Source organism: Schistocerca serialis, chromosome 7, assembly GCF_023864345.2.
Source record: "Schistocerca serialis cubense isolate TAMUIC-IGC-003099 chromosome 7, iqSchSeri2.2, whole genome shotgun sequence".
In the NCBI taxonomy this organism is placed as follows: Eukaryota; Metazoa; Arthropoda; class Insecta; order Orthoptera; family Acrididae; genus Schistocerca; species Schistocerca serialis.
The window spans coordinates 519,073,811-519,086,230 of NC_064644.1; the positions used below are offsets into that span (position 1 = coordinate 519,073,811).

Consider the following 12,420-nt stretch of genomic DNA (forward strand, 5'->3'; position numbering starts at 1 on the left):
CCTTAGATACGGAAAGTTCCACCGTCAGAGTTCTCAGAACGATATTCATTTATGACTTTCGACTCAACGGTTTCTGGACCATGGCCACTTACCTCAATTTAGGCTTCTTCATCATCCCTGTAAGTCCGCAACAGTCTTTTCCAACATTACCAAGCAGTAACCCAGTATATATTTAGGGAACAAATAGACGCAAGAAGTAACAGAGCGTGAAAAATCCCATGTAACATGGACGAATCTGAATGGTAAAAATAAGTAATGGCAGTAGGAGGGCTAACAGAAAATCATACAGAACACGATGCTTGATTAGTTTCACAAATCAGTAAGCTCAAGATCATGGCAGAGGGTCCTTAGGATGGTACTACGTGTTTTCTTCCCAGTGTAATTGCGTATAAAGCTTGAGAGAAATTATTCCTTGAATGGCCCCGTGCATACTGTAATGAGTATAATCTTCTATTCACTGTCCACAGCAGAACGTAGATGGGTTAAGTTTATATCTGTATTCATCACTTAATACTCATTCTCAAAATTTTATAAATTTGCTTTAGCGGGATAATTTATGTTTATCTTCATTTGCTTTTTACATTTCCCTGATGTTCTCCCGTAAGTCAAACAAAATGTTACTATTATTGCCCCCTTTCTTTGTCTACAATCAATATCTACTTTTAATCGAATTTGATACGGCCGCAGACACTCCAGCAAAATCGTAAGACAGAATGCACAAGGAATTTATCTCCCACATAGCCTGATCGTGATGCTGAGATATTGTTTAAGGAGACGAAACATTGAAAGTCATCACTCCTATGCAGTGCGCCCCCCCCCCCCCTTTCCTTCCAGGACAGAAACACTGCACCCAATATGTCTGCGCGTAATTTCGTGGCTTGTATCTGAGGCGAAAAATGGCAATCATCCCAGTATTCATCAAATGGGATGTGGAAAATCACCTAAAAACAGCGTCAATTCCTTGTCGTTATTCCGGTGGGTCGATTCGAACCGGAGCCGCCATACCTCCCCTGCGCGGAAAGCCTCGTCTTAACACGCGCGGCTTCCCGTGCAGGTGCCACGTATCTGAGTGCGTTTCTATCAACAACCGTATATCTGCTACTTGACTTACCTACGAGTGAGCCCATGTGATCATTCCATTTCACATCGGGACATGTAGCATAGCCTTGCCACAGAAGAACATGAAATCTATAAATTTCACGTATATAAATACGTAATACAATTAATAGCGAAAACTGACAAGTGTGAATGTAAGGGATAGTAGAAGCACAAATTTTCCAATAGACATGGGTCCGGAAACGAGCCGTTTGCGAGATAATAGTGGAATTGTGGTTACAGGCCGTTACTGACTTCAGCAACTTTCACTGAAACGCGTTTAGCAACAGTTCTCGCACTAGATTCACCAAGCCACTTTAGCTGCCACCGATAAACATATACATAACTAACACTGACTGTGTCCAGTACATTTTCCATTTCTAACCCTTACTCTGACTTTTTCCACTTACGGGCGGAGTAGCGTCGAGGTGAGTCAGTTGCGGAGGGGTTGACCCTCGAGCCGGGCTATGGAGCAAGCGTTGTGGTGTCAGCTGCGTGCTTGGCAGCCCTGTACGTCGATAGCCCCCAGTGTACGCTGGAAGAGGTTCCAATTGTCTGAACGTGCTCTTTAGCATTGACCCGGGACCTTGAGGAGTTACCGCATAACAGCCAGCTGCCATCGCTCCAGCAATGGAATAGCAAAGATATTACCTCTACCTAGAGGTGATACAATACTGTCGGCCTCTCGACATATGTTGGTGTCGAACAAATACGTTGGCTCAGCTATGCGTGAACATCTCTCCACGATTTCAGCTACACCCTCCTTAAGACACAAAACACAAATATTAACGCTAAACTGTTACTTTAAGATTTAATACGAAACAACGAAACAAAACATTTGTTAACATTCAGGTGGTTGCCTTTCTACATTAGTGGCACCACTCATTCTGTCTAGAGTACCTTGCCCTGATGACTTCAGTTCACGATAACAATCGTACATATAGTCTCTTTTTCTCTTCAAAGTCCACTTCATGCTTGAACAGCACAAAACCCGTTTATTTCTGAATCTTGACTTGAGATTTTCTCTTTCCTTTTACTCTTTCGGTTGGCGGGGGGGACCCCATTAATTAACCCCTATGTTAGTCGTAATCATACAGGACAATAAGCCGCGTGCCGCATATTCAACATCTAAATGTACCTCTACACAGATACTCAGCAGACCACCATACGGTGATGGTACCATGCACCTCTACTGGTCACTTCTTTCCTGTTCCAATAGTCTTTCCTCGACAATGCTTTTATTTTAACTGTGTCAAACGTTAAAAGTCGTTGAATGAATCTAAGACAGCGATAGACGCTAATGTTCGGCTGTTCGGTTTTTAATCCGGCCTTGAATTCCCTCTTTTAAGCAATTACCTCGAATCACATAACATTCCTGACCCGATTTTACGTCGGTTTGTACGCGTAGCATGGCTGTGCACTACCCATTTCACATCTTTTTCCTGGTCGTGCTGTTGAATAGATTCATATCTCAAACGGTTCAGCTTACAGAGGCGAGTGTAGTGTTACGTTGTGTACATTTTTATTGTCTTCTATATGACCAAGGAACCAACTTTTGAATATTTCTCGTTTTGAGACGTCATCATATAACATGAATTACTTTGATATCTTATTGTCTACTACATCTAACCGTAGGTGGATACGAACTGACATCAGGTCCCCTTCCTTTCCTAAGGGCGTTTTCGCAGTGCGATCGTGTCGTTCCTTACTTTAAACTCATTCGCTCCTAATCCTTCTCAGCGCATTCAACGACGGGTCGAGGGGATAGTTGTGATGCTGTCTTAAGTGGCATCGATAGTGCGTCATCCAACAGCAGTTCTGTCGGGGAGTAACTAGTCGTGTTGCGAATCCATTTATTTATTATTTCCTGAAATTGTGGTACGTGTTCAGATCATATAGTGGGCTTTGCCGAACGGTGAATTCTGGCGAGTTTGTGTACCTCAAGAAAGTACTGCTGAACTGGGTTGTGGCTGCGTGTTAAACACTTGTTCGGCAAATGGTTGTAGTGGTGGATATGGCTATTGTAGCTGGCTCCGTAAGGGGAACTTATGTCTTACATTTTGTGGAGGATCACGCTACCAGTGGCTTCACTTGCGCCTCCTCACCATCGTACTTCCACTTGGCGAGACATCACATTCCTATCTCCTTGTGGATTCTGCTGGTAGTACCCTCCTATATTTCTCTCAATTAGATTAGTCGTTTGCCCAGAGCTGCCCTCCTTAACGTTCCCAGAGTGTTGTGGTTTTCTTCCATCGCGGTTCTGATCACCGATGCTGGCGTGGTGACAGTTTCCTTCCTCCTAGAAGTCATCTAATACAGCAGGTACTTTTCACGACTGTCCTGTCTTACGATGGATGTCGTTTAGTAGTTGTCTTCTCGCCCACTCGAGTATGTACAGATATTTCAGTGGTGTCAACTCCTCGGCTTCCATGGTGGATCTAGGTGACTTCGTGCTAACGTTACACATAGTAAGAATTCACACAAAGCTGCTCCACACGGACTGTACACAGGGCCTGATCAACATTGAGTGTCTTAGTATCTGCCATCTGGCATGGTTCGAGTGCTGGGCAGGGAATTCGCAGCTCTATAAGTAAAGTCAGGGCAGTACCACCCTGTGATTTGCCACCACAAGTCCACTTTAAAAGCCAGTGATGACTGGAAACATTCATTTGTTGTTTAGGACTCACTCGCCTGGTATCATAGCAGTCCTGAAAGTTCTGCAAGAAGTCAGTAGAATGGATATGCTAGGCAATCCCACTAAATACCTGCCAGTTAGGTAGGGTTATCTGGGTGTGCTCATACCGCAGATGAGGTTAACCACTCTCACGGAAGGGTGGCATATCTCCGCACTCAGAGCACTGCATGTTTGAGCCGGTGGGCAGCAGAATGGCTCTTTTGGTTCATGTAAATGAGCCAGTCCTCGCAGTCCCCACACTCAATGTTTACAATATTACGGACAGCTGTTCTTGCAGGTATAACAGTGGCAGAGTGGCCGGCTCACCGCTAGTTACAAAGGCTGACAGGGTATTAGGAGTGAGGGATATGAGTTCTATGCCTTCTGTTTCCTTACTGGCGCAAGCTGTGGTCTCCCAGGCTAGAGGAGAATATCTGAGAAAATGTCTTCGCAGGTGAGATCACAACAAATTCCGACATTTGCCGCCTGCCGTAGTACTCAGCTCCTCACATACGAGCTTATCCTCTATTTTCTAAGTTACTTTCTAATAATTCTTTCTCGTGCACCTCATAATGTACAGAAACTTGTTCTGCTGTTCCCATCATAAGTACTCCAACGTTTCCCTCTGATATCAAAACCCTTGTTTGAATATCACACTAAACCACTGTGTGATCCAAACTCACTGCCTACTCAGCGACCCCTAAGTTGCCTACTGGACAACTAACTGTTGTAGATATTAAGAACTTGCCGATCTACTTCAGCAGCCTTGCTCTCGACATCAAAATCTGTTTGTCAATTTTAGCTAACGAGCCATCTTTTTCCCTGAGAAAATTGTCGATTACCTCACCCTGAAACCTTGTCATTATGATTCTGGAGGAGAATCACGAACAAATTAGAAGAACTTTTTAAGTCTTTGACATGATGATCCAGTCTCAAATTTAATTTGTACACTGTATGACTATCATAAGCTGCCTCAACACACATCAGCTCTGACAATACCTGCTTACGGAGTGGTACTTGACGTTTATTTTTATGTACATCTGGCGGTGTTGAGGACTGTGTGTAGCATCCGAAGCTGGGAGCAAGCAGTGACTCGTCTACTGTGGCGGCGTACTTCACCGCAACCGCAGAGGTGGCGGCGGTGGAGGTGTCATGGACTGTGGTGTTGTGGCTGCACCCGCGGTAGCAGAGATGGTTGTGCTGGCATGGGCTGTGACAGAGTTGGGAGTGGTCGCCTCGCTATTGGTCTGCATGCTCTTGACTGTTGGCGGCTGCATGGTCAGCGGTCAGCCGGCCTATGGTCGTCGAAACAGCGGGGGGGGGGGGGGGGGGATGCGTCTCTCCCGAATAGTTATTGAGTTATTGGCACTGGCAACTGCAAAGGCCTGTCTTTCCTCTCATATGGGTGGATAGGAAGGGTCGTCGCACTTGTCGCTGTAGCTATCTTCCTGGTCTCTCAGTCCTTGCACCTGGCAACAAAGACACACTTTCTGAGAAATTTAAATGAAATTCTGGTTGCCATCTGTAGTACGATTCAGCAGGAAACAGGTATCACTCATATCACCGCGATCACTCGGCCAAGAGGGTCTAATTCAAATACTGGGTGTAAATAGAAACACTGGCAAATCTCATCAGTCGAAATCTACAATTACAGAAACCTCGTTAATCGTGGTCTTCTCATAGCCACCACATTTTTTTATGGTGCTCATTTCTGACAAAAGAATGTGGCGACAGTGACGGAAGAACTGATGAAAAACTGCCTGACTCCTGACTCCCAAGTAACGAGTATGCTTAGCGTTACCTGTTAATTGAATGTTGCTCCACCTGCGATCAGCATCTGACCCCATATCATCTAGTATGGCTTTCTGATAGCTAAATGAAAGAATTTTAGGAGGCAAAAGGGGAATTGAACAGACCACCTGTCTGACAAATCTGATAAAACTTACATATAACGTAAAAAAAAAGACAACTCGAGGTAACCTCTAGTAGTTTCGCCATGACTTATCCACATATAATACCGACCCAGCTTGAAAAATTTTACTGCAGGAGAAATCTAAAGATCAAGTAATAGCATCATAAATGAGTGTTTTGACAACTCGTCCACTCTTTGATCAGAGTACAAAGCTTAAATCGTCAAAATTATTATACCCACGAGAATTGATGAGGTTTAAGCTCAGGCAGGGGCAGTACAAATTCCCATCACGAAAGTAAATTAGCATAATCGCAATAGTGGAATGAGCTGCAAGGGTTTGTATTTCTACGAATTCACGACTGATTTAGAAGTGGTTGCATTACAGTGAATGCGAAAGGGCAGCAGCTCAAACTGTGAGACCCATGGCTGCTACTAAGAATGGTAACTGGGCACAAGGAAATATAAATGGCGACAACACCTGCGCCTATTGGAGGCCATGAACCGAAAAAAGAACGGCAAATAACTTAGGGTGAGAAGACCTCTCTCCACATTTCAGTTACTTAGGGCATTGCAACTCACTACGCCTCCGCCACCGGAACAAGGCGTCCAATCACGGCGAAAACTGGGATTTGCTCCGATAAGTATGGCGTGGTCTCACGGTTCAGAGGCTGGGGTTTCTGGAGTGGGCGGCAACTCAGGAAAAGGGCGGAACAGCCTAGTCTGAGGAAGCCGTGGCAAAGAAATTTAAAGCAACGGTTCGACCAGGCTTTATGCTGGTTTACCATTTTGAGAGTTATAATGAATAATTAAACCAAGACTCGGAAAACTCCTCCGCTCCAACGAGACAACAGTTCTGTTTGTAGGAAAGCCTACAGGATTATTTAAATGCTGGAGCAAATAAGTTTTTTACCACTACATAAACGATTAATTTCACTGACTTTCGGAATATTATTCGGAGTGACACATGAGATATATAAAACGATTCGTAAATTTGAGTACAGTTTGAATCTACCATTGGGAATACAGATTGTACTTTACTGGTATTCTCTCTCATTCTCTGTCAGGAAGGCTGGAGAGGGCTGCAGTCATTCCTACTGCACATCCTGTGGCTGGCTGGAGAAAAGTTTCTGCTCTGCATACCTACACAACACAACTGTAAGGTTGTAGGCTGTCTGCCGTATGCTTAGTAAGGAAGAACCTTCGTACTCAACTTCTAGTTTTTCGAAGTGTGAATAGCGCTCTATGTACGCCCTGGTGACAGTGTAACTAATAGAAAGCCGTCCAGGAATTGAAGTAGGTGATTCAGAGCCCGGACTGTCATTTGGATGGCGATTGTTAGGATTTTTCTTTCTTTCCTTAACACCTGGAATGTATTCATTTTGTTTTACGGCACTTCATTTCAAGCTCTTGGTTACATAACAATATCTTATTGACACTGAATCATCTTTGCTCAGAACTTCATTATTTGGTCGTCTTGTATATAAAAAGGCGGGCTTCTCTGAGAAATCCCTCTAAATGTCTGTGAACAGCTGCGGTCGTTACGATATGGTACCCGTATTCACTTCATATCCCATCTCGGCATCATGACGTAAATTTCCTCCTGATTTCTACAATAACGTTATGGTACGTGCTGACATGCCGATTTTCTCCTCCATTCGTATCCAACTATGCTTATGTTCCATCTCGTAGGTAACTTCACTTCGTTTTGGGACGCTGGCTGTCGCTGTACGTGGGATTAGAGAAGCATGTGAGGATAAATCAGATATAATTGTAATCTGAATGGCTGCTATTGGAGCGACAGATACAAAAGTAACCATCTTGCTCTAAGTCGGTTGTCGGGAGCACTGGAAAGTACAAAGGAAACTTAAGTGTACGCTGAAAAAACGGGGCAGACTTCATTAGATACAGTTTAATCTTCTTCTTTCTGCGAGTTTTCTACGCAATATGGCGTCTCTCTCATCCAAGTTTCCATCTTCTATTTTCCCAGTCCTCTTCTTTAATGGCCTTGTCCTGAATCGCACACCTTCACTCCATCGTTCCAATGTAGGCTGGGTCTTCCTCATTTTCTTTGTCGTAGAGGTCTCCAGTGCCATATTTTACAAGGGGAATCTTTCCTCTGGCATTTCTATATGACGCCCATACCTTGTAGCCGTTCATTTTCAATTTTGTCCACAATATCCTTGTAACTCCTCGAAGCAGTTCACTTCGTATTTCATCTCTTCCTGTCGCTTTTAGTTTTATAAAACATGTAAAATAAATTCCAGCTCATAAACAAGATCTATGACAGTGAAGTTTCTGGATCCTTAATCGGATGTAAAGACACAAACTAGACTGGTAACGAAATTAACAGACGTGTTTGATCATCGGTATAATATAATTACGCTCCGAACTTTATTGTCACGTTACAGACTCCAGTCAACCACAAAATGTGAAGATTTGTTGCAGAATGTCTATTCCAGAGTCGAGACGTCCTCGTGTTCCAGGCCGTTTGGTCATTCCTATGTATGTAAACATTACCACCCATTATATGGAAGCCAGGCCCATAATGCCAAACTAGAAAGGTGCACACAATCCTTTGCAGGTTGCCATCTGTATAGGACATTTCCTGTTTCCTCCCCCAAATGATAGCTGGAGATGACTCTTAATTCCAGCTAGTGGTTAGCCTCTAGTATGCCAATTATCGGCCACGTGTAACGTTACCTAACAATGCAGTAGCGTTGCCACTCTGATCCGCTACAACGCACACAAGGCGGCAACTGTTGTTCCGAGGCCTCTGGTCACTTGACTGGTATAGGCACGTCAAGGGATCTCATTTTGGATTGTCATTGACGCGACGTGTCCCTGCATGGTTCTACCACAGTTAAAGTCCACTGCATGTTATTATGACGCAATGAATTCACGTGGCTTTTAACTATCCCTCAGATTCTCGAAATTAGTCTACATTCTTTTTACTATAATATATTAGTTGTATAATAACGTAATAACTTCGCGTAGCTGAATGTGCTGGTGGAAGTCACTGATTGTACACCATTTACGTGAGTTACATGTCCTCAACCTACTCTTATAATACTCCTGCGTAAGGGACCTATAGTTCCACATGAATCCTAAGCACATGTTGTTCCTAGCGAATCTTCACATTGAGGCGCGAAAGCTAGGTTAAAGGCACACCGAAAAGATCTGTGGTCCAGTCACGATTCGATCCCACGACCTCTCACTTTCCAGATTTAACCACTAGCTTCTTCTTTACTCCACCAGACCTACCTGTAACTGATCAGTCTCAAAATTGAGCGTTTCCGACTTTCAGTGACATGTTCCAACTTCTGACTAACAATCTTTGCAAATCTCGTTCTCTCTAAATAGTAGGTCCATTGTTTGTGCTGCAGCTCATGTGAGACTTTCCATGTACAGCAGGGTGAAGGCTCTGGGGCACCGCCAACATGGCAGCCAGTGCAGGAGGAGGACAGCCTTCGCCTGAAGCGGTTGTTGGGCATAGGACCTGCAGACAAGGCGATGTGCCCAAAAACCAACATCAACAGCAGCAGCAGAACCAGTTCCGGCCAACGCTGCGAGCCGAAGGCCTTGACGTCACCTCAAACTCTGCAGCAGCGCCAGTGCGTTGACGCAGTTCAGCATAAGCCGCCTCCTCCACCACCTCTTAGTGTTTCTCCACACCAGGTCCGCCATCTTACTCGCGCGATACCGCCTCTCCCGCCATCACCACCGCTCCCGACGCCACCGTCACACCCAGTATCACCATCAAAGCTTCCAGCGCACTTCCAGGAACTGCAGCAGCCACAGCCACCACCGTTGCAACCTCCTCGCCCTCGCCAGCAGCAGCCTCCAGACGTGCCAGAAACTTCACGGAAACCTGAAGAACTGCCAGCAAATCGAACTTTAGTCTCTGCTGCAGCCACCGACCTGCAGAGGAAACACAAGTGTGAAGACTGCGGCAAGTTCTTCGGCACCAAGACGGCTCTCAAGGTGTGTCTTCGACATATTGCTGGTATCTGTCATAAGGGCTTGTAACTGTAATTGTTTTTTCTTTTATACTTATTTACTTCCTCACTAATCGACTCCCACTACTTAGCCTTACTTGGTTGACAAATTTGCATTAATAACGTACATACAAAATTTTCTGCATACACTTAACACCGGAAGCCTGTAAAATTTTCATAATTTTGGGCAGTTACTACTAGTAGAACTGATATGTTGCATGTCGTTGAAGTGTTTATTACTGATTCATTTCGCTAGTTACAAGATATCTTGAAAGTTATGAATTATGAAATCTCTTTTTAAACTACTTGGCTCTATCATCAAATACATATATCAGCTGCGTAGTTAATTTCTCCTTCAGATATGCTTCTGATTTTTCCCGACGTAAGACATCGACTTTTTTAAACGTCCTATTGTTTCCTGTTACGCAAACACAACTACGTCGACTTTGCTGTTAATGTTTTTCTACGCACAAAGGTATTTGCAACGAAGTCTCTCCTCCTAAATCGTCATATACGAAGACAGCGAGTGATGATGGAACCTCTGCCTCCGTAGCTTTTCTAAGATCGTGTGGATCCTTTGTTGATTTAACGCGAATATACAATAAAATGATTATGACACTTTTGGACTAGAAATTAATTTGAGTCAAACGGATTTTCAGAAACATACCAAAAAATTCGGAGCAGTATAGGAAGGAATAGCCAGGTGGGATACGTTATGTCTCTGGGTGAACGAGTTGGTACAAATACATCAACATTTATTAAATGTTAAAAACGTAAATACATTTATTTACAATATTTATAGTAATGATAGCTGCATACATAACTTTGTTATCCCGCAGCTCTATTGTAGTGTGGATCATTGGCTGGAGTCCAAAGTTCAATTACTTTTTGTCTGTCAGGAGATTAGTAGCGTCGTGATGAGTGCATCTAATCTCATGGCAAGTCTTGCGAAATCTCGGACGGAGCTCAGCGTGTGCCGAATTAAAAGAGGTCCAAAATTTTAGATTTACTCACAATCGCCGATTTTCATTCATAACCGATCGCAACATCCGATATATTGTTGTATGAGCGCGATCGTTTATTAAACAGAAATTGTACATAAGAAAAACGTATGTGGTATAGATCCAAAAAAGTATTCCTTGTTGTTGTTGTTGTTGTGGTCTTCAGTCCTGAGACTGGTTTGATGCAGCTCTCCATGCTACTCTATCCTGTGCAAGCTTTTTCATCTCCCAGTACCTACTGCAACCTACATCCTTCTGAATCTGCTTTGTGTATTCATCTCTTGGTCTCCCTCTACGATTTTTACCCTCCACGCTGCCCTCCAATACTAAATTGGTGATCCCTTGATGCCTCAGAACATGTCCTACCAACCGATCCCTTCTTCTGGTCAAGTTGTGCCACAAACTTCTCTTCTCCCCAATCCTATTCAATACTTCCTCATTAGTTATGTGATCTACCCATCTAATCTTCAGCATTCTTCTGTAGCACCACATTTCGAAAGCTTCTATTCTCTTCTTGTCCAAACTATTTATCGTCCATGTTTCACTTCCATACATGGCTACACTCCATACGAATACTTTCAGAAATGACTTCCTGACACTTAAATCAATACTGGATGTTAACAAATTTCTCTTCTTCAGAAACGCTTTCCTTGCCATTGCCAGCCTACATTTTATATCCTCTCTACTTCGACCATCATCAGTTATTTTGCTCCCCAAATAGCAAAACTCCTTAGTAATTAATATTCCTTAGTATTCCTTAGTAATTAATAATTCTTAGCGGTTATTCAATAAAATGTCACATTCCTCTGCAATTTATAGCTCCCACATCAGCTCCCACACACTCCTGGTGAATCTCAGTTTTAATCACTTGTAGTAGCACGTTATTTATGCCTCTTTCATACACCATTTTCTCCATCAGTTGCTCATTTTGACGCATTCCATTCTTTTCGTACATTCCATTCTCTTCTCTCCATTTCTCGGATTTTCCGCAGATGCTAATCTCTTTGGGCGCAGCACCTAAGAAGAAAACCTATGAGGACGACAGAAGTCAAGGGGTCTAAATAACAAAATCATAAAAACTCAAGTCACTGTTGACAGTTTGGTAACAGGGAGAATTAGAATTTCACCATTTCGACCATATCAGACGAACTCTAGGGTCCTTAGCTTTTTATTACCAATTTTAATAAGTACGGGAAGCATCCGTTTTGTGTTTGATATGTATAAAAGTGGAAAATATGCTCGTATACACTTAACCAAAGTGATAAAGCTCATGGTATGTAATGTAGATAACAGACTTTAACTGATATAACAAAGTAGAACACTGCACTGTATTTTACTTGTTTATTTACAAAACAAAAAATTTGAAGCTAACACTTTTAAACTCTATTAAAATGATCATTTGTGTCATAGATGCTGTTACCCAAGTCAGCAGCGACGACATCACCTGCATGAATACCAAGGGATCATGGTTCATCGGTCATTTCGTGGGTTGGGCTGGGGATGAAATTGTCGGTGTATCGGTGGTACAAACTGCGGAAGGTCTGTGAGGTCTTCCTATTTTTTGTGTTTTGGCTCTGGCTTTTCAACAGTGAGTTGAAGGACATAAAGTTGGCTAGCATTTTATCTGTTCCTTGTTTACTCACTGAAAGTTCCTCGTGAGGCAGAATAATTTCAGCAGGTGCTGTGTTATAACAAAAGACAACTGGGTTTTTCTATTCATAATGAAGTACCAGCATTCCTCGT

At 43.2% G+C, this 12,420-nt stretch overlaps 1 protein-coding gene across 1 annotated transcript in view; it reads left to right on the forward strand.

The window, feature by feature from the left end:
* The window catches only part of LOC126413197 (zinc finger protein 260-like), an 87,096-nt gene that overhangs the window by 50,356 nt on the left and 24,320 nt on the right, over nt 1–12,420 (forward strand). Inside the window, exon 3 of the mRNA XM_050083092.1 lies at nt 9,090–9,662. Within this exon, the coding sequence (XP_049939049.1) occupies nt 9,090–9,662 (573 nt within the window). The remainder of the gene's footprint in view (nt 1–9,089; nt 9,663–12,420) is intronic.